Source organism: Equus quagga, chromosome 12, assembly GCF_021613505.1.
Source record: "Equus quagga isolate Etosha38 chromosome 12, UCLA_HA_Equagga_1.0, whole genome shotgun sequence".
Lineage (NCBI taxonomy): Eukaryota > Metazoa > Chordata > Mammalia > Perissodactyla > Equidae > Equus > Equus quagga.
Genome location: NC_060278.1, coordinates 56,849,107 through 56,874,881, shown reverse-complemented (window position 1 = coordinate 56,874,881; position 25,775 = coordinate 56,849,107). Strand labels below are relative to the sequence as shown.

The following is a 25,775-nucleotide window of genomic DNA, read 5'->3' as shown; positions in this document are numbered from 1 at the left end:
CAGCCTGTCATCTCAATACCTTTGATCTTCCCCACCATGATTTCATTGCTAGGCCTTTATTTTTGAATTTCCTAAAGGAAGTTTCTGACTGAAAGATGGAAAAGTGTTTTAGCATTTGGAGTACTTAGACATCTTTGATCATTGGATGATGTTTTAGTTTATACACAGGAATATTATATGTATTTCTTTTTAGAAAAATTGATTTTGCTATTTATTAGAACCTGAACTGAGGCATTAGTTGAATCTGCTCACATAATATACATTTACTGAAACTATTTACTTTGTGGAAATAGATGTAGATACACGTTGAAAACATCACGGGCTGTAACCTTAAAATTGCTATGTTTTATCTCCTTAAGGCATTATGGAGAGGGTATTCTTGGAGGAAGAAAAATGATTGTACGAAAATTAAAGCTATACGACTAAGTCTTCAGCTTGTGAATAAGGAGATTCGAGAAGAAAACAAACTCTACAGAAGAACCACACTTGCCCTTCATTATCTTTTGACATATAAGCACCTGTCTGCCATTCTTGAGGCTTTAAAGCACCTAGGTTAGTTGCTGTGTTTTAACGATACCTTGTATAAGGTTAGAAATGCATTTTTACCTTTGAGAATAAAAAGAATCTTATACTAATATGTTATTAGCTGAAACATTTTGTTGCTGTGAATTCATCCCTTTTTATCTCTTTCAGAGGTGGTTACTCGATTGTCTCCCCTCTGTTGTGAGAACATGGCCCAGAGTGGAGCGATTTCTAAAATATTTGTTCTGATCCGAAGTTGCAATCGTAGTGTCCCTTGTATGGAAGTCATCAGCTACGCTGTACAAGTCCTGCTTAATGTCGCTAAGGTGGTTTTCCATTTTAATAACGAAACGTTCATTGGTCAAGAAATCTGACTCAGCAAATTAAGTTTATGCTTGCTCGTCACGAGAACTTAGATCTCCAAGTTAAAATTCATTCATGTGCCAGAGTCTTAGGGGGAAGAATGTTTAATCTGTTAACATCACTGTGCAGAGAAATGTAGAAAAAATAGAATTTTTTACAATTTTATTTCTTCTGTCTTTACAATGTAAATAACAATGATGACTAACATTTGTTGAGTACTTACTGTGTGCTACTGTTTTTCATTCATCATTTAATTTAGTCTGCACAGTAACCCTCTGAGCTAGTTCCTGTTATTTTTCGCGTTCATAGAGAAGGAACAGTAATTCTCATAGATGTGAAGTTCCTCGCCTTAGGCCTCGAGTGAGCTAAGTGCTGGAGCTGAATGTGGATCATTTCTGTCTATTTCCGGAGGTGGTGTTCTTATCCACTGCCTTGTATCAGAACAATAGGACCTCTTATATTCATGTCTGGGATAACACGATAAAGATACTGCTCTAACTTAGTCACCCTGTAGGACTCTGTTCTGGGATTTAAGTCGTTTGGCTTTGGGCTGGGAGCAGATAGCTGTACTAAACTATAATGCGTGCAACCCAAGGTACCGAGATGACAGATTGATCTTCGCCACCCACCCCCTCAGCCACAACTCAAAGCACTTTACCCAGTATCTTCTTATTGAGAAGGAGTGGTTAAGAACACAGACTCTGATGCCAAACTGCTTGGGTTTAAACCCCAGCTCTGCAGTTTACTGTAGGTTACTTAGCCTCTCTGTGCTTCCCTTTCTTTAACTGCAATATGAGTGCAGTAACAGTACCTACCTCATAATGTTATTCTGAGGATTAAATGAGTCAGTGTACATAAAGTGCTTGATACGCAGACGTGCCAAATTTTAAATATTAATTGTGAACATTGTCTTCTTGTTATCTTTGGCTTAGTGTCATTAGCATTATTTGTTACCATGCAAATTTCAATAGGAATCTAATGATGCAGTTGGATAACTGGGCAGGGAACGTATACCCTAGACTTACTAGTGTCAGATTATTTTGTTTTGAAGCAAGCTCCTCTTCCTCTCGAGAAGCATGTATTAGGGTCACTAAACCCTGCCTTTATCTTTATCTCCCCCTGTGATGAGCTATCACAGATAAGTTACCTTTTCCCTAAGAGGTTCTCACCAAAACGACCTTGTCTTTCAGCTTGTTTCTATTTCCTTTAAGGTGTTCGTTTTCAGAGGTTTTAGATTTGATTCATTTTCTGTAGGCTGGGAAGAAAACAAAATGCCGATGTGCCTAGGAGATGGATACAGAAGTGAAAGTAGCGTCAAAATGTCATTTCATGAAGTCCTTGGCACTTGCTGCAGATCGACCCAAAATTTCTCTAAGCTTTCTTTTTGGTTGGGCTGTTTCTAAGAGTGTATGTGTTTGTTATAACTTTTAATTTCATTCTGTTCTTTTCAAGTATGAAAAAACTACTTCGGCAGTTTATGATGTAGAAAATTGTATAGATACACTGTTGCAGCTTTTGCAAATGTACCGAGAAAAGCCTGGTGACAAAGTTGCAGACAAAGGTGGAAGCATTTTCATAAAAACCTGTTGTTTGTTAGCTCTTTTACTGAAGACAACAAATCGAGCCTCTGTAAGTATTAAGCAGTTACTTTCTTTGAGGTTATTTTGATTTGTTCTTAGGTCTAAGACTTTTATACTTTTCCTTCAGTAACTATCACATCGTAAGTAGCATTTTGTGTGTGTTCAAACCTACTTTTTGTGCTGATATATGAGTTGTTGCTTATGTATTAAAGAAACTGAATTATAAAAGTAGAATCTTGCACCACCAGAAGGACCTACAATGAGAACATACAACTATGTACTGGGGGGCTTTGGGGAGGAGAAAAAGAAGGAGAAAAAAGATTGGCAACACATGTTAGCTGAGGTGCCAATCTTAAAAAAAAAAAAAAGGAATCTATTGCAGCCGTATTAGTAACCATTTTCCATTTAACTGAGGGAAGTGACAAATTATCCTAGCCAGGTAGAAAATCAGAGATGTGTGACTCCTCCTCCTTCTGTTGTAACCATAAGTATATTTCAAGCTTTTCTACTGTGAGACCTCTGAGTTATTCTCTTGAGGTGATACAGTCAATGTAGATGTGGTCATAGGCTGGGACAGGATTGTGGCCTTTCCTGAGAACAACAGGAAACCACTGAAGGCTTTTAAGCAAGGGAACGTGTTCCAGTCTAAGTTTTAACATCAGTCTGGCTGGTGATTGAAGGATGGATGTGGGAGAGCATGCGTGGATGCAGGGAGACCATTAGGGAAGGAGGCAAGTGAGATGTGCAGTGGTCCAGGCAAGAGATGGTACTTGACCTGGGGTTGTCTCAGTGAGAGGGAAGTGGATAACTTCAGGATCTTTGAAAACGTAAAATTCACAGGACTTGGTAACTGGATAAAATTTGCCTTTTAATTCAGTATGGAGTTAAGTGTACAATTTTTGAATATTTGCCTTCTTTATAATTCTTACATATTAATTCATAATTTAAACCAATCTTACTACTAAACTTAGAGAGCTTGACTTTTAATTGTTAAAAGCTCCTAAGTTTACTGCATAGTGTTTATTCATTATGATTGACTTTGTTAGCACAGAAGGGATACAAAATTTAATTCTTATTCATTTTAATAAAGGTAGATTTTCTTTTTTAGGATGTTCGAAGTAGGTCCAAAATTGTTGACTGCATTTATAGTCTCTACAAACTTACAGCTCGTAAACATAAAATGAATACTGGAAGAATACTGTATAAACAAAAGGTGAATTCTTCTATGAGCATCCCCTTTATTCCAGAAACACCTGTCAGAACCAGAATAGTTTCAAGGTAAGCAGAAATGTACTCTATCATTTTGTGTCATTCATTCATTCATTCATTCAGTCAGCAAATATTTAAGTACCTACTATAAGCAAAATATTGTACTTGACATTGGAGAAACAACCTATGAAAAAGAATAGAATCCTTGGTAAATTTTTAAAGGAGATGGTCTCAATAAATAATGAAGTAATAACATGATAGCTTTGGGTATTTAGTAGTTATTCAATAAATTCCTTCTATTAAATAGTAAAGCACTAAGACTAAGAATTAGGTTTTTATAAGCTTTGCTATGCCAATTTTTTTTCTGCACGTAGGACAAGCTACACTGTTTGAGAGCTGTCAGAAATCCCTCTTGGCCAAAATATCAACCTCTAACCCCTCCTGGGATCACCCTGATACTGCAAATTTCTCCTTCTAGAGAGGTTCTCTGTGAGACCTTGTGTTAGTTTCCTAGAGCTGCTGTAACAGATAACCACAAACCTAGTGGCCTTAAACCACAGTAACCTGTTCTCTCACAGTTCTTGAAAGCAGAAGTTCCAAGTCAAGGAGTCAGTGAGGCCCTCATTTTCTCTGAAGGCTCTAGGGTAGCTTTCTTCCTGGACTTCTCCAGTTCTGGTGACTCCAGGTGTCCTGACTTCTGGCTGTAGAACTCCCTCCTCTGCCTGTCTTCTCCTTCTCCCTCCTCTGTGTCTCTGGAAGGACACCTGTTGTTGGGTTTAGGGCCAGTCTGCATCATACAGGGTGATCTGATCTCCTCGTACACAAGACCGTCTGAGTAGGATTCTTGTCACAGAATCAGACATGAAGCACCGCCAGCCCTTGTGCAGTGCTCCAGCTGTGACCTGCAGACCAGTGCCAGATGCAGACTCTGCTGCTGCTCTGTGTGGATGAAGGTCTGAAGTTTAGAGTCAGCACTTAGAAGCTTTATAGTCATTTCACTTTGCTATTGCATAGTTTTAAAGTCAAGTTTATTGAGATATAATTTGCATACAGTAAAATTCATCCTCTTGTACGAGTAATATTTGATGAATTTCCTATGACAAATATTGGTCTTCTATTGTGGAGAACTCCAGCAACATTCTTCTGTTAGATGACGTAAATTAGAATTATAATACTGATTTAAGGTACAGATTTGTTATTAGTCATGAATTCATTTGTAACTTTATAACTTTATATAACCAAAATTTATAACTTTAGAACTTGAGCTATGACTTTACATTTTGCTCAGGCAGTAAAATTTTATTTAAACGATCAATTTATCATTTTCTGATTTTCCCTTATTAATAAAAAGATTTAATTGATGAACTAAATTAGCTCGTGATATTTACTTTCCTTCCTTCCTCCCTCTCTCCCTTCCCTCCCTCTCTCCCTTCCCTCCCTCTCTCCCTTCTTCCTTTCTATGATTCAACAATTCTCTACTAGGTATAAATTCCATGGTGTTGACAATGCACTCTTTCTTGATCTGGGTTACATAGCAGTCAGCTTTATAATTACTCATAATTATAATCTGTATAATACTTGTAAATTGCTTTCATGCACTCATATTTCACATTATAAAAGTAAAAATATCTCCTTGCTTGAAATTTTTAATGGAGACCCTTTCTACAAGGGATTTTTATTGAAGGACTTGGTAAATTTTAATATTAATTATGTTTTAAAAACTATTATTAAAGGCATATGAATGAATAGATTCTTCTTTTCCTTTTGATATAGTCAGGTTTTTTGAGGCAAAATGACCAACAGTGTAAATGCGCCCTAGTGTAGATATGTGGGTCAATGGAGTTTTGACCAGTGTATACAGATGTGAAACCCACTACCACTGAGATAAAATATTTCTGTCACACCAGAGTTCCCTTGTGCCCCTTTGCAGTCAGTTCTCTCCCTTTAACCCCTAGAGTCTGGCAACTACTGATCTGGTTTAGTTTTGCCTTTTGTACATTGTCACGTGAATAGAATCACGCGGTACGTAGATTTCTGTGATTGGATTCTTTTACTGACCTTAAGGCGTTTGAGGTCCCTCCGTGTTGATGCAGAGATTAGATTTCATTCTCTTTTATCACAGAGTACGATTCTGTCCTGTGGCTATCACACGCTTTGTTTGACCACTCACCAGTTAATAGCTATTTGGATTTTTAACAGCAAAGTATAAGAAGATGGAAATGCATATAGTAGTAGGGATTTATGTGAGAATGATGTATGAGCTCCCCTCTGATGGAATTAGCTCAGAAGCAGATCAGAAAGGGTATGGAGGGGACATCTGAAAAGAAGAAAGGAATAAGATCGTCACCTTGGGGAAAGAGAAAGGAAGCATATTAGGAAATATCAAATGCCCATTTAGATTTGCAATTATGGGCATAAATCACTCAGCCTGGTTCTATAAATTTCTTTAGCAATGTCCAGCTGTACAGGAATGAAGAAGGCAGATATTTGAATTCAACTTGGAATCCAAATAGAACTTTCCAGTTGAATTCAACAGGAAAGAGAAACAGTAGAGTTAATGCATCTGCAAAGGGGATTGTATTGATGGACCTAAGACAGCCAACAGAGGGGAGTGAGAAAAGCATTCTGATGCATGATGGGTGTGCGTTGAGGTCAAGTGAATTGAAGATCTCAGTGAGGTGGAAGAATATACCCAGTGGGTGTATGAAGTCAAATGATGTTGTTGAATCAGAAGTAGTGGTTGGAGAGTGGAAGTCCCCAAATGAGACGTCAGGGGTGGTGCACTTTGTGGTCACAAAGTCTGTAATATGATCATGTGAGAAGGGATTGGTTGTGGTGGAAAAGAAGGAAAGGGAAGCAAAGACTGAGAGATGAGGGTATTGGCTTTTTGGCCACATGGGTGTTGAAGTTACTGAGCATGGTGACAGGAGCTGAGAGAAGACCAGGAACCAAGTTTACAAAGCAGAATACACTGGAAGTTTGGGAGCTGACCCAAAGGCAATGGTGGAGCTAAATAGCGTAAGCTTCCAAAGGAGCCAGGATCATCTTTCAGGAAAGATGGAGAGAAATACCCTGAAAGTAGTAAAAGCTGTAACATGGAGCCCTCCATCCTGTCTGAGAGCCTTGTCAGGGAAGTGATGTGTTCGGGAGTGGCCACATTTTAGTTAAGACAGACAGGTAAAGGTAACTTTTAAGAGAAGAAGTTTGTTAACGCAAGATTTTTCTTCTCTTCACAGACTTAAACCAGCTTGGGTTTTGAGAAGAGATAACAAGGAAGAAATCACAAATTCCTTGCAAGCTATTCAAATGGTTATGGATACACTTGGGCTTCCTTATTAGTTAATGTAAACAGTATGTACAGTAAAAAGAAATATTAAAGCTAATCATGCGTAGTAAGGTGTTTTCAGCTTTGTATAACTTCAAAAATCTGACTTTGTATTAAAATTTAAAATGTATATAACAAACTTTTTATAGTCATTGTTTCTTTTATTATTTAATAGCTCTATGCATGTAACAAACTTGTATGTCATAAAATGATTATAACTCTGTTATTCATGTCTGTTATCTTAAGATATTATTTTATTTTGAATATAGGTATATTCGTAAAGGGAGAAAAATAGCTTATTACTCCTGTTTTATAGACATATTGAGGCATTTTTCTAAAACAGATGTTGGAAATTTAAGAGTCTGCCAACTCAGTGAGAAGAGGGTACAGTAATCTCACAAATGCCATAGACAACATCTCCATTTCTTTCCCTGCCTGTCTGGACCATCCGATAGGCATTGGGCCCCTGTAGGGAAATCAAATGAATTCATATACTAAAAACCCTTATCTTTGAACTGATTAGTGTTATAATTGGACCTAGGATGAGCCTGGTGTTGCTTATAGTAGAACCTTGTTGTGCAGCCACATACCACAGGCCTGAAAATGATTCAGTGTTGAAATAAAAGCATATTCTTTTTCTATAGCTGTGGGTACTCTTATCAATACTGAACTGATGTGGTCCCAGGGCCATGGAAGCCTATTTCTAGCATCTATTTGAAATCTGGTAGAGTCCCAAAGTCTGTCCATACAGGGAAGCCATAAAGGTTTTTAACTATCTGAAGTAAATCAGTAGTATCTGGAAATGGAGAGACCAATTAACTACTTAATGTGTTAATTTTTAGCCTAAAGATTAAACCTTATTAGTCTGAAATTGTCAAGGATTTGGTTAGGATTGTTCTAAAGACCAGACTGGCATATTAAAGAGTATATTGAAATTAACTCTGGAGAATTTTTGATATTGTCATGCCTCTTTTTTTTTTGTTCCTTTCAATAAAGTATTTTAGGAACTCTTGGTACTTAGTATTTTCCGAACACTTTCTCTTTCGTTTAACAGAATCTTAATACAATCAATCTATTACTTTGCTAAGTTATACTTCTAGGATATAATCAACCAGCATAAAAATAATTGGTAAAGATGAAGACATCTTTCTTTACTTTTAGTTCTGAAAATATTTTTAGTGGTTATAGCATTGTAGATTGTCAGGTATTTTCGTTTAACACATTAAAGATGTTATTCCATTTCCTCCTTGTTTTCATCATCTGTGTTAAGAAGTTCAACACTCATATTATTGCATGTTTGAAAGTAATGTTTTTTTCTCTCTCAATAATATTAAGATTTTTTTCTTTAGTTTCCATAAGTTTTACACTGAGCCTCCAATTAGATGTTTAATGGACCTCTTCTGTATTGCAAACCACAAGTCTGCATACTCCTAGTTCTAGTACCATGCCATAAAAGTGGCCTGGGTATGTGCTTTTTCCCACCATGAACTTGAAGTTGAGGCATCAAGGAGACACCTGCACAAATACTGGCCTCAGGACCACGCCATGCTTACTGTATCGCTGTCAGCAGGAAATGCTCCACAACCTGCCCCTTGACATCCGTGAAGCTGGAGCTGAGATTCTCAGGCTTCTGCTGGAGCAGTTTTGGTAAAGCCTTGTGCCTCCAGCATTGTCGTAAGTAGGCCAAGTGGCCGAACCAACGCAAATGTGGCTTCTGCTTTATAATACTCACTTTGAGATCCATTTCTTCTCAGCATGCCTCTACTGGGTAGAAACTAGGTTGGTTCAAACACTGTGGTGTCCTGATGTCTTGGAGGTGTACTTTGGCCTGTGGTTAGGGAAACTAGAGTAGTCGGAAAGGAGTGGAGGGGGTCAAACTTTTCTTATTTATCCCTAAAGTGCCAATTTTGGAAAAATGTTGGGTAGAAATGATACTTTGTCAAGCATGCATATAGCCCATAGACTATGTTGTTATATAATTAAAATGAAATTTTTATTATAACTGGCTCTTCAAAGCCAAATGAAGAGAGATTTTAGATTTTTATTATTGCCGAGTAAGCTTCAGAGATAATAAAGGAAGGAAGAAGGAAAGAGAATTAGAATGACACACTTATAATTTCATCTTTTAATATTTCCATTAAATGTATTATTGCCCTTTTTTTACCTGGATGGGCATATATTTCCTTAGAATGTATTTATGAAACTTGGCTTAATATTTTGTCTCTCAAACCATTTTTAATAGTGACTCTTTTAGGGATGAGCAAACTGTGGAGTACTAAATTATCCTCAGCAGCGTTTCTGTGATGTGCTTGAGGTGGCTACTATTTTTACCGTTATTTTAGAGATGAAGAAATGTGGGTACAAATGAGTGCTCTCTTTCCAAAGTTGCATTCCGTATATTGTGATTATAAGTCAGAGCTGAGGGGCCGGCCCGGTGACACAGCTGTTAAGTTCGCACGTTCTGCTTCTCGGCGGCCTGGGGTTCGCCAGTTCTGATCCTGGGTGCACACATGGCACTGCCTGGTGAAAGCCATGCTGTGGCAGGCATCCTACATATAAAGTAGAGGAAGATGGGCACGGATGTTAGCTCAGGGCCAGTCTTCCTCGCAAAAAGAGGAGGATTGGCGGCAGATGTTAGCTTGGGGCTAATCTTCCTCAAGAACCAAAAAAGTCCGTACAAGTCCATAGGAAAAAGCCAACAGTCCAACAGAAGAAGGAGCAAAGAATATGCACAAGTACCTCACAGAAATAAAGTAAAAATGACTTTGAAATTCATGTAAAAGTCTTCAATCTCACACATAGTAAGAGAAATGTGAATTAATTTATACAGTGATTATGTTTTTACTTATCAAATTGAAACATGAACTGTTTAATAATGCTGTGTGGGTGCTATGGAAAAACATCCTCTTGTACAGTGCTATTGGGAGAGTTGATTGGCATAATTTCCATTAGAAAAACTAATCAATATTTGTATCATAAATGCACATTTCGCTTCTGGGGATTTATTCTACTTAATGTATTCACACGTGCAAAACAACATGTACCATCCTAGACACTGCAGAAATTTTAGCAACAATAAAATATTGTAAACAACTTCATTACCCAACAAGAATGAATTTGATTTAAATTATCTGTCAATATACTAGAAAACTATACTGATCTAAAAACAAATAAGCAAGCCATTTATGCTCTGCTATGAAGCGATCTCCAATATATACTGTTAAGTGCAAAAGAAATCAGTTAAAAGGTAGATGTTTGCTGTTTATGTGTATATGGAAAAATGCAAAAGGTACTGAGGACATTATTTACCCTCTTAGAGAGGGGAGCGGGGTGACTGAGGGACAGTATGGGACAGAGACATCTCACTTTACATCCTTTGAAGTTTGCACCATTTAAATATATTGACTATTTCAAAAAATATTTAAAAATTATGTTTAGTTTTGTTCTTACCTGGAATAGAAGATTCTTCCAGACTTATGATTTTTGAAACATTTCATATACTTCCTCGCTTAGTTTGATTTTTAGACGTAATACTCTTACTATATTTACTGAAATTAGTAGATGCTAGTAACTTTTGATTAAAAATTTAAGTATTTAATTATGATATCTCAATACAGATTTTACTTTTTGAAAAAGGACTTTCTTTGAATCCTTGCTCTGACACTTGCTAGCGTAGTGATCTTTGATAAGCCACTTCAACTTCAATGCTTTCTAAGCTTCAGTGTATTCTTTTATAAAGTTGAGCACTAAAAAGAAATGAAGTACTGAATCAATAACATGGATAAATCCCAAAACATTATGCTGAAAGAAAGAAGGCTTACGAAAAAGAGTGCTTGTATATTTCGACTTATATGAGGTTCTAGAACAGAAAAACGATGTGATTGGTGGCAAAATCAGAACAAGTAGTTGCCTGTAAGAAGTGGAGGTGAGGACTGACTAGGAAGGAGCATGAGGGAACTTTCTGGAAGGATCAATGGTAACTGGTAGGGGTTTGAGATATACAGGTGTGTGCATTACTCAAGAACTCAAGACCTATACTTAAAAGTTGTGCATCTCTTTCTAGATTTCATATCAACAGAATAATCTATAAAAAATATTGAATTTGAGTTAATGAGGGGCCGGCCTTGTGGCACAGCAGTTAAGTTTGCACGTTCTGCTTCTCTGTGGCCCGGGATTCACCAGTTCGGATCCCAGGTGCGGACATGGCACTGCTTGGCACGCCATGCTGTGGCAGGCATCCCACATATAAAAGTAGAGGAAGATGGGCACGATGTTAGCTCAGGGCCAGGCTTCCTCAGCAAAAAAGAGGAGGACTGGCAGTAGTTAGCTCAGGGCTAATCTTCCTCAAAAACAACAACAACAACAACAACAACAAAAGAACTTGAGTTAATGAAATATTTGCTTAAGTATGTAGGGGGCATGCACAGATAGCTGCGATTTACTGTGAAAGGCATCGAAAAAGGATGGGTGGATGGATAAATATGTGATTTTAGAAGTATAATAAAATGTTAAATGGTAGGATCCAGGTGGAGGTTATGTCTGAAAATTTTTTAATTAAAAAAAACTTTGACAATAAGCAGAGATCGTATCATATCCCTAAACTGGAAGTCACCCAAATATCCATGAGCAGTCGAATGAATAGATAATTTGTGGCATATTGACAGAATTGGAATACTATACAGAGAAAGAACTATCTTCTACAGCCCAAGATATGGATGAATCTTGCAAGGAAAACGTTAACCAAAAGAAGCCAGATTAAAAAAAATACTATATGATTCCGTTATGTAGTATAAAACCAAGCTATTATAAGCCAAGATAGTGTTTAACATTGAGAGTGGGCGTGGGCTGTGACTTGGAGGGAAATTCTGGGCTGCTGGTACATGCTGCTGCTTGTTCTGGGTGCTGGTTTCATGGATGTGCTCAGTTTGTGAGACTCCATTGATCCGTGCACTTACGGTGTGTGCACTTTTCTCCTAATATGTTGTATTTTAATAAAAAGTTACAAAAGTGAAATAATAATAGCTCCCACCTCACAGTATCATTTTGTAGTTTAAATTAAAAGCCATTAGAATGTAAACTCCATGATGGCGGTAATTTTAATGTATTTTTTCACTGTTATGTAACCAAGAGCAGACATGACTGGGTACATGGTGAACACACACAACATTTCTCATGAATGAATCATACACAGCGCAGTGCCCATCTCACCACCTGCCACAGAATGCACTCTTTAAATGTCGGACTCGCTTATCAATAACATTATCCTCTCATTGCTTGATGCAGTTAAGGTCATTTTTCTCTTTAAGCAGCGCGATCTAGACAACACCTTATTTTGCTATCAGGTATTCATGACCTCATGTTCCCAAGTTCATCTCTTCGTTTAATCAGTGGTAGTAAAGAAATCAAAGGCCACAAATGAACTTTACTCAATGGACTTACAAGTGGGTATTGCTGTTGAAAATTTACCCTGATTTTCATGCGGTCTGAGTTAATTATTTATGCTGCTTGTTATTGTGACTTCCATTGGTTATCATGTTCTTATTGAACTCCAGCATGAAAAGTATTATAAATGAATATAGCTGTGTTATTTTAGTGTAATTCAAAAATATTTTAAATGAGATATAAGGTCTGTTACAAAGGGACTTAAACAAATGTGATAAGTAATTAACTTTTTCTTCCAGAGGGACACTGTGTACTTAATGAGGAGTCCCTGCTGCTTTAGAATTGTTGAAATCTTTATTCAGCACACCACTGAAGATGAGGTCGAAAGCTTAGTGTTTATCATCTTATTAATCATCTCAGGAGAACTCTATGCAGAAGGCATGTATTAATTCGTAATGCTCTCTAAAAAACATAAAGGGAAATTCCAACATGCATTTAACTTGAGTTTTTAATATGCTCTTTCATTTTGGCATGTCAATTTTATGTAAAACATAATTCTTGTAAATATAATTTGTTATAATATTTAAACAGACTTTTCCCTTTGGGTGAAACTAGTAAACTATTCTTACAGTAACATAACTTAGAAAAACCAAACCAGATAAAAAACCCTTTGTATCGATAGGTTTGGGGGGATAAAAGAGCAGGATCTAAATATCTAAAGGGCTTTCAGGCTAACAGTACCGCCATTTAGATGTTCTGTGTTAACCCTAATTCTCGTTTCACGCTAGAATCTACTCCTAACACTGACAAAGCTTGCACACTTTTAATTCTCTGTTCATGGAGTGAGCTTAATGGGAAATTTGAAAAAGAAATAACCGTAAATCATCAGCAAGATTTTTGACTCTCAACACTTTGATTTTTATCGTAGTGATTTATTCATTGGCTGAAGTCATTCCCTCATCTATTTAAGGCTATTCATTATGCAAATTTTAATTTCTCAGTTGATCTGTTCCACTAACTGTGCTCCATGTGGTATTGATTGTCCAGATCATGGCCTTTCTTGCATTTTGGTTGAGCTCCTCACATTTCCAATTTTTTTTTTCTCATGAATCCTGTTCCCCAAGATATATCAGCGAGCTTGACAGGTAATGCCTCTCCTGGTGAAGGAGGGACATGCCCCAGGACAGAGAGTCCTTGAAGCCACAAGCTAGGATTGGCCACTCGTTTGCTGCCCCTCCCTGAGGAGCAGCCATACCTCTCAGGGACGCTTCTTGTATACTCAGCACCACACTGCTGTTTTCGAAGAGTCTTGTCATCGTAAACCCCTGGTGGTATTGTCACCAGCTAACTGCCCTGAGTTGCTTAAAGAGAGACTTAAAGGGTTGCTTTCTGCTTAAGTTGCTTAAAGAGCTGCTTAACAAATGCCCTCAGCATTCAGTAGTTCCTCAAAGTTGTTTTTCAGAAAGATGAACAGCTACCCACCAATTGAACCAGCTCAGTCCAGTTTAAACCACACTGCAGGAATGACCTGTGCAGAAGAATGGAAAAGTGTACAAAAGTAACCTTTGCTTCATTATAATACTAGACACACTGCCTTGGGAGAAGCTAAAGTCCTATTAACGTAACATGTGATGTGTATGGATGCATGTATCTGAACTGCACACGTCAGCCTGTGTCTGCTACATGGAATAGCAAAACTCCCCTCTTGCATATTCATTCCCTATGCAAAATAAAAGGCACCCACTCTCTTTGTTTGGGGAGCCATAGCTTTGTGAAATTATTCCTTATGGTCTCCATTTTGTTTGCAGCATGCTGAAAATAAAATTATGCTTTGTGTGACAACTACTTGTGGTGCAGTTTAATTAAACAGGCAAGGAATGGGTTCACTTTGGTCCTGTAACAGTATGGGTAAGGAGAATGGTGAGAATGCTTTATATCGCTTTTGGAGCCAGTTTATTACTGTTCTTAAAGGAAGTTGTAAAAGTGATACCGGCCCTGATATCAGTTCCCCCACATTAAACCCAGCATATATGAGGTTAAAACCAAAACACTTATTCCCTGCTTACTCTCTGACTTCCTGGCTCCAGAATCCACTATCCTCCATGGAGACAGACACTGTCAAGGACAAGTACCTGGATTATCTCCTCCCCACAAAGAGATACAGGCTGGTGGGAAAGCTGCTGACCAACAAGGTCACGGGCTCCCTCCTCTCTGCAAGTGTCTCAAGGCCAAGACAGGCTGGTGGGAAAGCTCCAACCAGCAAGGCCATATGCTCCCCCTCCCCTACCTAAAACTCCAAATAAAAAACCCTTCTTTTTAGCTTTTCGGGGAGTTTGGGATTTCAGCCTTAGCTGCCCTCTCTCCTTGCTTAGTGCTGTGCAATAATAAAATTCCTACTTTCTTCCACTACCCCCGGTGTCAGAGATGGGCTTGCTGCCCAACCTGTAAGCGAACTCACTTCAGGTTAGATATCAATTTGGCACCCTAGATGGGACAATGCCCCAGGTGGACATCTCGCCTGTGGCACACCAGCCTCTGGCTAAAGGCCTCTCTTGGAAGCTGTCCTGCAGCTGCCTGAGCCCCTTGTCTCAGGAACAGCCTCAATGCAACTGGCTGCTAACCAGATGTTGTTGGCCCACAGCGCTTTTGCTTTGGTGGTGGAAGAAACTAGGTTTAGGACTTAGGAAGACGTCTCTTGTAAGTGGCTGGTAGTTTTTGTCTTTGTCCTTGTGTTAACCTTTTCCAACAGGACCGGCTGGAAATAATGGGTACCTTGGCAGCCCTCAGGGCTCTGTTTGTTTTGAAGTCACAAGGCTCCAGCCAAATTTTGGTTAGTCCCCCTGGTGTGCACAACCGAGGTCCCTTGTCCTTGCTCATTTGGGAAGATCTGTGGGGCCGATCTTCATTTGTTGGGCACCTGCAGAGTATAGGACATGGACTAAGCTGAGACTGGAAGCACTTTGGTTTTGGTTTTGGTCTTTGTTTTGGCTTCCGTTTGTGGCTGAGGGTTTTTGGGAAAGTGCGCTTGTTTGGTGTTTGCTGTTGTCTGTTTGTCTTTCCTTTTAAAAGTGTTAACACGGGAGGTGCTGCATCTATTCCACCTAAGAGCCACTTGGGAAAAACTTTGGCTGATGGTTGACCTATAGCTATAAGCCAATGTCTAAAGAGGGATGATTTTCTTTTGTAACACCACGTGGCCACAATATTCTTTAGACTCCAGAGGAAAAAAAGGCCAAACAATGGATCCTTAAGTTGGGAAACTTTTTAGAGAGCTCTTATGATAAACAGCTGTTTTACTGGTACCTATGAAAAGACCAAATTAAAAGGAAACTATAATGACTAGTCTTAAGAACTTAATCAAACTTGGGGTCTCGGCTTCTCGTAGTCTTACAGATGCTAATGAAAATGTTAAGTTAACGCAGAGAAATCAGAAAGGGAAGAGTCACAGGACTCACCCCAATGGGATAAAAATCTTTAGCTAGTTATTAAAAGAAAAATAGGGTAAATGGAACAGGTATAAATAAGGTTAAAACAAACGTTTTAATAAAACACTGCCTAAGGTTGAATGGGCTAAAGGAACCCCCCCATTGGCTCCCCAACATTAAAGGACATCAGACAAACCTGTTCTATTTACCCTAGTATGAGAAATTTAAAAGGTCAGGAGGCCGAAATCAGAGTGAGAAACCTGACCAACAATGGTTTGAGGCAACAGTTAGGCTACTAAGGTTAATAAGACTATAAACATTAAAGTGTTTAAGCTAGTATTATATGAAGAGGTTATGTCAACTTTCCCTGGATATCTGCTTTGGGAATAAATGTTATGTCTAACTGGGAATGCTTCCCCTACACAATATTGTAATTAAAAAAACTTGTTAATGGAATTCTAATGTAAGTTATAATTAAAAGTATGAGTTAGTAAAACTAAGATAAAGTTTTGTAAAAATTGATATACTTAAATGGGCCAATTTCAGTTCACCCAAATTGATGTATGCAATTAGAAAAGCCAGCTGCAACAATGGGGAGCCTGTCTTAATCTTTTGAGGCTTCTAAATAAAATTAGAAATACTTTACCGCCAGTTTAAGAAAAAATAATTAAACATGCCAGCAGCCGAACCCAAATCTGCTGCTTTTGTCTACTCTCTTGCTGAGCTTCCCAGCAAGCTTCAACTCCCCCAAAATTGCTGATCTAAAATTGAACAAGTAAAAATAAGTAAACTTTTAAGATAATTTGAAATTGTAATGTCCATTCTGGAGAACCTGTTTCGGAAGAGGATTCAAAATCTCTCATAATGGAATGCAGTCTTTAATGAATATGCAAAAACTTCTAAGAGACAAAGTTATTTAACATGATATAAAATGGTCTTTGGCAAATAAGAACCTGTTTAAGTGTACTGGGTTTGATTTAAAATAGACATCTTCTCAGATTTATTTGCATTGGATATGGTGCAAACATACAGCCTGGTTTTGCTGGTCAAATGAGCTCATGTCATCTCTGTTAGAAAATTTATCAGCAAAACTAATAACTCAGTATAATAGCTAATTTTGCTTAATGTTTCATGGGGTTTTTGTAGACGATCTAAATAAAATTGTTATGAACAGGTAAACTAAACAAATGTAAAAGGATAAAAGTTTTTGGAAAAATTTTTGAGCAATAATTCTATGTATTATGATGTATATACTTAGAACAACTGAAGATGATAGTTAACTGCTGTAATGTCACATGAAGTTTTTAAGAGAAATTCTTAAAACTGGGTAAGAGTTTTAAGTACAATAATTATGCTTTATAGTCTGCATACTTAAGAAACAGCTTCCAAAAATCTTTTTGAAAACAAACTTTATAGCTTTACTAAGTTAAGTTAAATAATAACAGTTTATTGGGTATCCAGGTCATTTCCACATAAGATAAAATATTAAAGGTTAACTACTAAGGATATGTTTATCTGCCTTTGGTTTCTTATATCAAAGAAACTGAAAAGTGCTTAGCTTTATTGATAAACATGTTTTATGTACACTGAGAAATTTTCTATGAAAAAACATATTTCTAAAAGGTGTGTTTACAAGGAAAGTAAAATATATGTTTTCAGTAAAAAGATATAAAGAATGGAAATATTTTTGTTTCTTGAGTTAAGAAAAGTAAATTTGTCCTAAAGTACTGGGACAAATTCTAAATGTAAAGAAAGTAACCAAAGGTTTGTAAAAGTAAAGCCCTAAAGAGTTTTAGGTATAGTCAACTTGGCTAAGATTAAAGTAAATCCAATTAAGTAGAGAAGTTTTGATGTTAAAAGTAAACTGGTGTAAAATTAAAACTTGGTCTCCTCTTTCTTAAAAGGATAATTTTCCTAAACTTTTAATCTGCTCTTGATAAAAAGATTATTAAAGGGTTTTTAAAAAACTATTTTAGCTCTGTTTCCCCTTGATTGTTTCTGTTGTCACTTTGAATAGATACCTGAACACGGTTTTGCAGTGAACCTGGTTTCCTATCTGAACAAATGTTTTAAAGCTTTTAATATTTTTGACAAGCTTTCCCCCCTCAAAAAAAACATATTCAAGTCCCGAATAAAAGCTTTCTTTTGACCTAGAGGAGGAGGGAAGTTTTCTCTGGGGATTTTCAGAGGGCCCCTGGACTTCTCAAAGAAATTTTCTCTCTTTCCATAAGAAAAATGCTAAACTAATAAGGGTTAGTTTGTATGTTAAATTACATGAAAAACGTTGTCAAATAAGTGATGATAAACTTTCTTAAATGGTATTATGTAAATGAGTGTTATTGATATAAGTATTTAAAAAATCATCTAAAACTCTGATCTGTTCTGATTGTCAGCCATAATTCTGGTTATTATCTTAAAACATTGTACATCGCAGAGATGGTCAAATGCCTTTGTCAGTTACCAGTTTTGAATGTTTTGTTATTTGCAAACAGTTGCTGTTTTACTTTGATGTTTGTGCAAATATATTTCATCTTCAGAGAAATTCATGGAAAAGGCTCTCATGCTTACTCTAGAATACAGCTTCTGATAAACGTTCAGATCGTAAAACTAAACTGGGTGAAAATTACAGAACTCTAACAGAGAAACCGATGACTTCACAAACTGCTGATAGAAGATTAAGATCAAGAACCAATTACACAAGACAGAATAAACTGATAGGGATGATTATAATTTTTATAACTTTTTGATTGAGATATTGTTGATTTTTGATGTTTTGTTTTTTCTAAATTTAAGAAAACCTTTTTCTCTATTCTATTAAGGAACTATGACTTATAGTAATTTGTAAACAAAATTGAAACATTTATCTTTTTCTCCCTATCTGAGCCCTCCAAAATGTAAAAACTCCTGGTGAGTAAGTACTCTTATTCTCGTGGCAATATGGCTATTTGCATAAGTCCAATAAGCCTCTGTTCTTCTTATAACAGGACACAATTGAAAACACTGGTTATATTACCAAAGCTTTGAGTGGAATGTCATATTTGAAAAAAAATATAAGGGCTTGGATATAACAAAACAGCTTTTGAGGAACGAAAGTTGACATTCTGGAATAAAGCCACTTGAAAATATTGGCCTGGTACCTTGCTTATGGGTTCAGTGACCTGGTAAAGTTGAGCAAAGAATGTCACTCCCTCTGGCAGACATAAGGAACCTCAATATTTTGGGGAACCTCACAAAGAGAGGGATTCACCCAAATCTGTAGGTACTGCAGGCAAAGTCTAATGACAGGTCCTTTGCTTGGCTTTCCTTGAGAGGCCTTTAAAGTTCAACCTGAGATTCCTTATAAGTTTCCAGCAAAGCAGATTTAAAAGAGCTTGTATGATCAATTACTAGTCTTGCTGTACTCATGTAAATAATTATACCAAATTTATTAAAACTAGAGTTATTTTGCAAACCAATTAGAATTAATTTGGCTATGTCTAGTGAAATTGAGGGTGATTTTAGAGAAACAAATTATGTTTCAATAGAAACTGTAATACACATTTGTGGATATTGGATTTTGGTTTTATCATTTGTCTTTAAGATTTTTGTTACATCTGTTAACTGGACTGAATCCTGACTTCTTTTAGTCTCCTGAAATATCTGGCTACAAACCTCCAAACTAACATTTTCAGGGGTTTTTTTTTCCCCATCATTTTCATTTGGAGTCATTGAAACTATATCTGCCCTTTTTCTTGAAGCCTTGCAAATTGAAGCTAAAGAACTTGATATAAACTTAAGATTCATGTCTACTGCTGTATAAGCCGCTCAAAAAACTACCTGAGTGCCCAGTGATGCCGTCAGAGACATTTCAAACTGCAAAAGATGTTTCAACCCTGACTTTGAGGAATCTTGATTGGCTGCCCCCTGGGCTCAAAAGCTAGTTTATAATTTGCTCCAACAATTAACCTTGTTTTTCTCTTTTTGTTTCTCTAGAAAAACTTCTTATTAAATACCTGGTTACTTACTTACATGATACACCCCTAACTCTGGGAGCCCACCTGCATCACTGCCTTATTAAAAGACTGGTTCAATGAGACGAAAGAACCTACACCCCATTTCAGCAGGAAGTAGCTAGATCAGTCACCATCCCAAATCCCTCAAGATTGAGGGATGGACATAAAATAGGGGGGAATTGATACTGACCCTGATATCAGTTCCCCCACATTAAACCCAGCATATATGGGGTTAAAACCAAAACACTCATTCTCTGCTTACTCTCTGGCTTCCTGGCTCCAAAATCTACTATCCTCCATGGAGACAGACGCTGCCAAGGGCAAGCACCTAGATTCACTATCTCCTCCCCACAAAGAGATACAAGCTGGTGGGAAAGCTCCGACCAGCAAGGCCGTATGCTCCCTCTCCCCTACATAAAACCACAACTAAAAACCCTTGCTTTTAGCTTTTGGGGAGTTTGGCATTTCAGCATTAGCTGCCCTCTCTCCTTGCTCATCGCTGTGCAAAAATAAAATTCCTACTTTCTTCCAGTACCCCTGGTGTCAGAGATTGGCTTGCTGGACAACGGATGAGCGAACTCACTTCAGGTTCAGTATCAAAAGTACATATCAGGGAATGAATTCAAGAAATTATTGTGAAACAACAGGAATTGAACAATTTTTCAAAGCTCTTTGAACTTTGATATTTACTAACTGACCTCAATTAACTTGCTTCATGGGAGTGCACTTAAATTTGGAGTCACACTTGATAACTTCTGATGATGCAGATTTAAAACCCCAAACATCACAACTGGAATATTTAGTATTAACATACTGTTGGGAATATCTAACATGCTGTTACTAATCAATGTCATTCTCACCTTCTGGGTTTCCTGTGCTCAGGGAGAAGGTAAGTTGAAAACAACGGTGAACTCTCAGCTTCCGTCTTAAATGTAACTCCATGTCGTATTGACTTTTGTGTCTCTTTTTTTAATGAGTCAGCTAGTAGGAATAATCTGTATTTTAACATCATAATAGAGAATAACTTTACAGAAAAATTATCTCATATTCATCTGAGGGGAAAACAAATTATGTTTTCTCTGTTTCCTGAGTTCCACAGATTATCCACATTAGGAAATATATCACAAGAAAAGCTAGAATCTCACTTCAAAATGTATGGTGATTTCTTGTTTTTAATACAAGGGTAACTTTGAGAGCAATGGATATCTTTATAATCGTTCATATGTTGATGGCTTTATGGATTCGTATGTGAAAACTCATTAAATCAGTCATTTCAAATATACGCAGTTTATTATATTTCAATTATACTTTAATAAAGCTCTCAGAGTCTTCCCCTGGTCCTGGATGGCAGTCCTTAAGTGGAGGGAATGAAGATTTCTCTTACCCTGTTCCACTTCTTCCAAGGGGGGCTCCAGTCTCTCTGCCCTCCATTGTATGGCTGTGTGGGTCTTTCCAACATTTTTTGTGTTGTGTTTAGATGTCCTTTCTCGGATTATGGCTTTTTGTTGTTGTTGTATATTGGAGGGGAAAGATTTCTGTGAGACCTCACTCTGCCATGATGCTGACATCATTCCTCTAAAAGAAAACAAAATTTGTGTCTTTATATAATTGTGTCTTGGACGCAGTCCTTTAATATATAACAAATAGTTTGGAATTTAATCTCCATTTAGAAATTTCCTGAGAGATGCTTGAAATTTTAAATGGATATTCTATATCTCTGAAGATAACTTATAAAGAAGATGAATGATTTCAATATAAATGTAATAACTACCATGAAGACAATGCATCTTAAAATTTTATGTGTACAAGGGCCATTTTGAGATCAATAGGTATGAATCTGTCAGCCTGAAGATAGACATAAACAGGAGCAGAAAAATTCAAAGGTCATTAAGTAGTTGGTGCCAGGCAAAAAGCAAGTTTAGATGAAAGCCAGGACTGTAAGAGTCTTCCTAATTCCCAGGTATATACACATATCAACAAATAGATTGGTCTTCTGGAGCCAGCATTTACATTTAAAAAGTAATTTATATTAATATCATATGAAAAAACCCTAAGTTGACAATGGAATAAGTGGAAGAAAATGGAGATTTCAGTAGCCTAATTTGAATCAACAGTGATGATAGCACTGAAAGAAACCAACTCTTTTAGGCTTTAAAATGGAAGGACATTCTGGGGCTGGCCCCGTGGCTGAGTGGTTAAGTTCGCGCGCTCCGCTGCAGGCGGCCCAGTGTTTCGTTGGTTCGAATCCTGGGCGCGGACATGGCACTGCTCATCAGACCACGCTGAGGCAGTGTCCCACATGCCACAACTAGAAGAACCCACAACAAAGAATATACAACTATGTACCGGGGGGCTTTGGGGAGAAAAAGGAAAAAAATAAAATCTTAAAAAAAAAAAAAATGGAAGGACGTTCTACAGAGCCAAAGAGTTCTTCTCAACCGTGTTCTATGCTCACCAAAACTTATGTCTGGAATATCATATTCTACTTAGCTACTTCATTTTAAACGGGTGGTGTCAAACTCTTCTGGCCTGGAAGAGAGAATGTAGATAGTTGAGGAGTTTAAGAAATCATATCATAGGAAGAATAGCAAGAAGATATATCTATAGCCAAGTAAGAACTATGTTGAGATATTTGCAGACATTTATGAAAGTGGGGGAGTTAGTTTTTGATAAAGGCCGCTGCAGTGAGTGAAACAAGTGACCATGTATCATACATGAAATCAGAGGTCATGGGACCTTCTAAAAGGGTGACTTTAACTGATACTGTCATATTGTGGGGGGAGAAGAGAGCTAACCTCTCAAGAACCCTCTACTTTAAATCATAGGATTCTTAATTCCACATATAAACCTTGTTTTACTGTTCCTCTTTTACAAAAACTAGACAGTTTTTGAGTAGATTCTATTTTTTAAAAAAATGTTTTGATTGAGTTCATAAGCAGCTTCTTGGAAAATACACCCTCCTACACAACAGAGGGACCTCCACTTTCAGGCACTGTGAAGAAAATATTTTAACAAGAGGTTAACAAACACAATACAGTGATAACCCACATTAAGTCTATTTTGGGCTCATGGTATGTTGAGTATGGCTGTTTGTCTACATGTCATCCTTGGGTCCTAAGCAAAGGAAGTGGGTGCACAAGTCCTCTGGCATTAACCTCTGCCATATGTTTTACTTCCAGAGCCTCTCTTAAATAATTGATTAGTTTATCTATCCAACCATCAAAATGTAACATAAAAAATTTCTTTTACGTCAGGCCCTTTGTCTTGTATTGAGCATAAACAGCAGAATGAACCATCATTGCAGGTTTCAATTAATTCAAAGTAAGACTTCAAGAATTTAATTTTACTTGGAAATAGGACTCAGGACAGCATGACTGTATCATGGGAATCATATAATTATTTATTTTCTAGGTCACTTAGCTATCTACTTAAAACTCTTGCTTAGCACATATTTGTTTTAACAATGGGAAATCTGTTTTTCTTATATGTGTTACTACAATGCCTAGGCTTACTTCTTGAAATTTGACTTATTTACACACTCACAGACTCACACATGCACCAAAGTTTCCAAATTTATAGAACATCTTCCTTTTATAATTTCTATTTCATTTTCTCAGTCATAATGTAGAAATTCAAGACTGTGTGCTTGAGGGTCCTGCTTTCTTTGGGCAGAGAGATGTCAGAATTGGGATGCACTGGGATTGGGCACTTTCTTTCACAAGATAGTTTACTGAAGATCACTATAAATACAGAGAGGTTCACCCCAAATTAAATAAGCATGGACTGTCTCGTACAACATGCTTCATCCTGTTGAAATGTGTTTTACATTAACTAGATGTAGGGACGTCTCTTATTAAAAGGAACTCCACTCTCTGTGCCTCAGCTAATACATCACAAATTCTTCTTATTTTCCTGGTACAATGGAAGGATCTACCTGCTGGTATGTGATGAATTTCAAATCTATATATCTTGTGTTATCCAAATCTTTAAAGAACTTAGAGCTAAATAACAAAAGAAAATTTACATAAAATAATCTACAATAAAATACGTAAATTTTCTTCCATCAGGTCTATGATTTGTATGTGTCAAGGGTTTTATTTGAGGATGATTTGTCAAAACTCTGTTCTCTGAATCCCATAAGGAACAGTCTCTGACAATAAGTGATTTACAGGAATAATTAAAAATACCAAGACCTGCCCCCTTTGATCCAAATCCATCCGTTTCCTGTATAGACCAAATTTTCTACTGATTCACAACATAGAGTGCTAACTTTGAATTATTATTTCAAATGCTTCATGGTTGTTTCTAACAAAAGAAAAACTGTTGCCCCACACATTTGGACAGTGTCAAAGATTTCTATTTTGAATAGAACCAACTGCCCTATCAATATTTTAATACCATCTTTTATCTTAATGGAGATTATGAGAGTATAGAATTAAAATTTACCAAGGGATTTATGTCCACTGCTTGCAAATAATCACCAGAGTTCTTCTACTCTTAATTAATTTAACGGAAGTCTCTCAATATTATTTTGCTGGTCTCTTAGCAAAACTGATGTTTTCTAGATCTCATAGCTTTTGACTTCAAACATTGGTTTTAAGTTCAGTTATAGTATGAAGTAAAAACTAAAGTATGTAAACTGGACTGCAATGGGTATATGAAAGTATGACAGGTATAGCAGACTGAAGTGAGGGAGAAACAACAAAACAAAAGAAATGAACACATTTAAGGCTCATTTGAGGTTACTGTCGATTAACATGAAACACTGAAGACGTATTTTACTTAAAATTTGTGTGTAGGTAGTCATATATTATTTCTAATATAACCATTGCTAATATAAGTATATTATCATGTTAGCAATAGAAGTATATTAAAGCTTGTTCTGGCAGAATGGTGTATAAATTGAAGACCAATTAAGAGACTATTGCAATACGTCTAGGACCTGAACGTACACAGTGGAAGTACAGTATGGAGAAGATGAGATATATAAGCCATAATTACAACTTTCTAGAATATGGTGTTTGACTGAATATCAGAACTATGGGGAGGAAGGAGTGTAGGGTAAATTTCCAGGCTTCTGTTGTGGGGTTCTTATGTTACAAATTAAAATGTTGAACACAGGAGGAAAAGCATCTATACAGGGGTGGAGGATGATTTAGTCTGACATAAATAAGTTGAATATGCCTTTGAATTGTATACACGGACCTGTCCAGTGTGAAGCTTCAGTTGGACAGCTGGATTTGGATCACACTGAAGAGGTGATTAGCACAACAGTGATAGCTTTTCATCATGTGGCTTGAATCACACAGAGAATGTGAAGAGGAAAGCAACAGAATCCAGAACAAATACTCATGGAGAACCACCTGTAAAGCCTAGATATCCAATCAGACAACAGCTAGAGGGTCTCCGGGGAAGATATTTCTGAAATGGTGTTAAGAACCGATATGAATATCTAGACGAGAGTCATTCAAGAAACCAGGAATATGAAGTGCAGGTGATGGGAATAAGCGTGGCCTGTGTGAAGACAGGACAGAGGGCTATCACGTGGGAAGTACAGAGAGTGAGCAGGAGCGTTGTAGGAGATGAGACCTGGAAGCAGGCAGGTCCTGAAAATTAAGTAGAGCAGAAGAGGAGCAGCTAGAAGTGAAACAAGTGAAATAAAATATGGCTGTTCAGACAAAGGTACGGATACCATAGGAATATAAGGCACTGGTGAACTTCAAGAATCAGTGACCAACAGTGTCAAATAGCACAGAATCTTTTTATCTCTTCAGTTCAACAAATATTTAAGGAGCCCATAATATATACCAGCCACTGTGATATGTGGACTACAGAGAGTTTTGGATTTGGAAATTGGAGGACAACGGTGACATTTGTCAGAGCAGTGCCAGCACAATTTAGATGTCAGAATTCAGATAGTAGTGGGTTGAAGAATAAAAGGGAGGTGGGAAAGTGGAGACAGTAATTGTAAGATGGT

General features: G+C 37.2%; 2 protein-coding genes across 3 annotated transcripts in view; both read left to right on the top strand.

The window, feature by feature from the left end:
• The window catches only part of ASPM (assembly factor for spindle microtubules), a 49,845-nt gene extending 41,907 nt beyond the window's left edge, over nucleotides 1-7,938 (top strand). The window contains exons 24-28 of the mRNA XM_046679821.1: nucleotides 360-552; nucleotides 694-848; nucleotides 2,338-2,514; nucleotides 3,574-3,743; nucleotides 6,911-7,938. Of these exons, the coding sequence (XP_046535777.1) occupies nucleotides 360-552; nucleotides 694-848; nucleotides 2,338-2,514; nucleotides 3,574-3,743; nucleotides 6,911-7,013 (798 nt within the window). The 3' untranslated portion in view covers nucleotides 7,014-7,938. The remainder of the gene's footprint in view (nucleotides 1-359; nucleotides 553-693; nucleotides 849-2,337; nucleotides 2,515-3,573; nucleotides 3,744-6,910) is intronic.
• Nucleotides 7,939-20,535: 12,597 nt separating this feature from the next.
• The window catches only part of LOC124248097 (complement factor H-like), a 61,076-nt gene continuing 55,836 nt past the window's right edge, over nucleotides 20,536-25,775 (top strand). For both annotated transcript variants that reach the window (XM_046677912.1, XM_046677911.1), the window contains exon 1: nucleotides 20,536-20,687. In XM_046677912.1, the coding sequence (XP_046533868.1) occupies nucleotides 20,646-20,687 (42 nt within the window). In that variant the 5' untranslated portion in view covers nucleotides 20,536-20,645. The remainder of the gene's footprint in view (nucleotides 20,688-25,775) is intronic.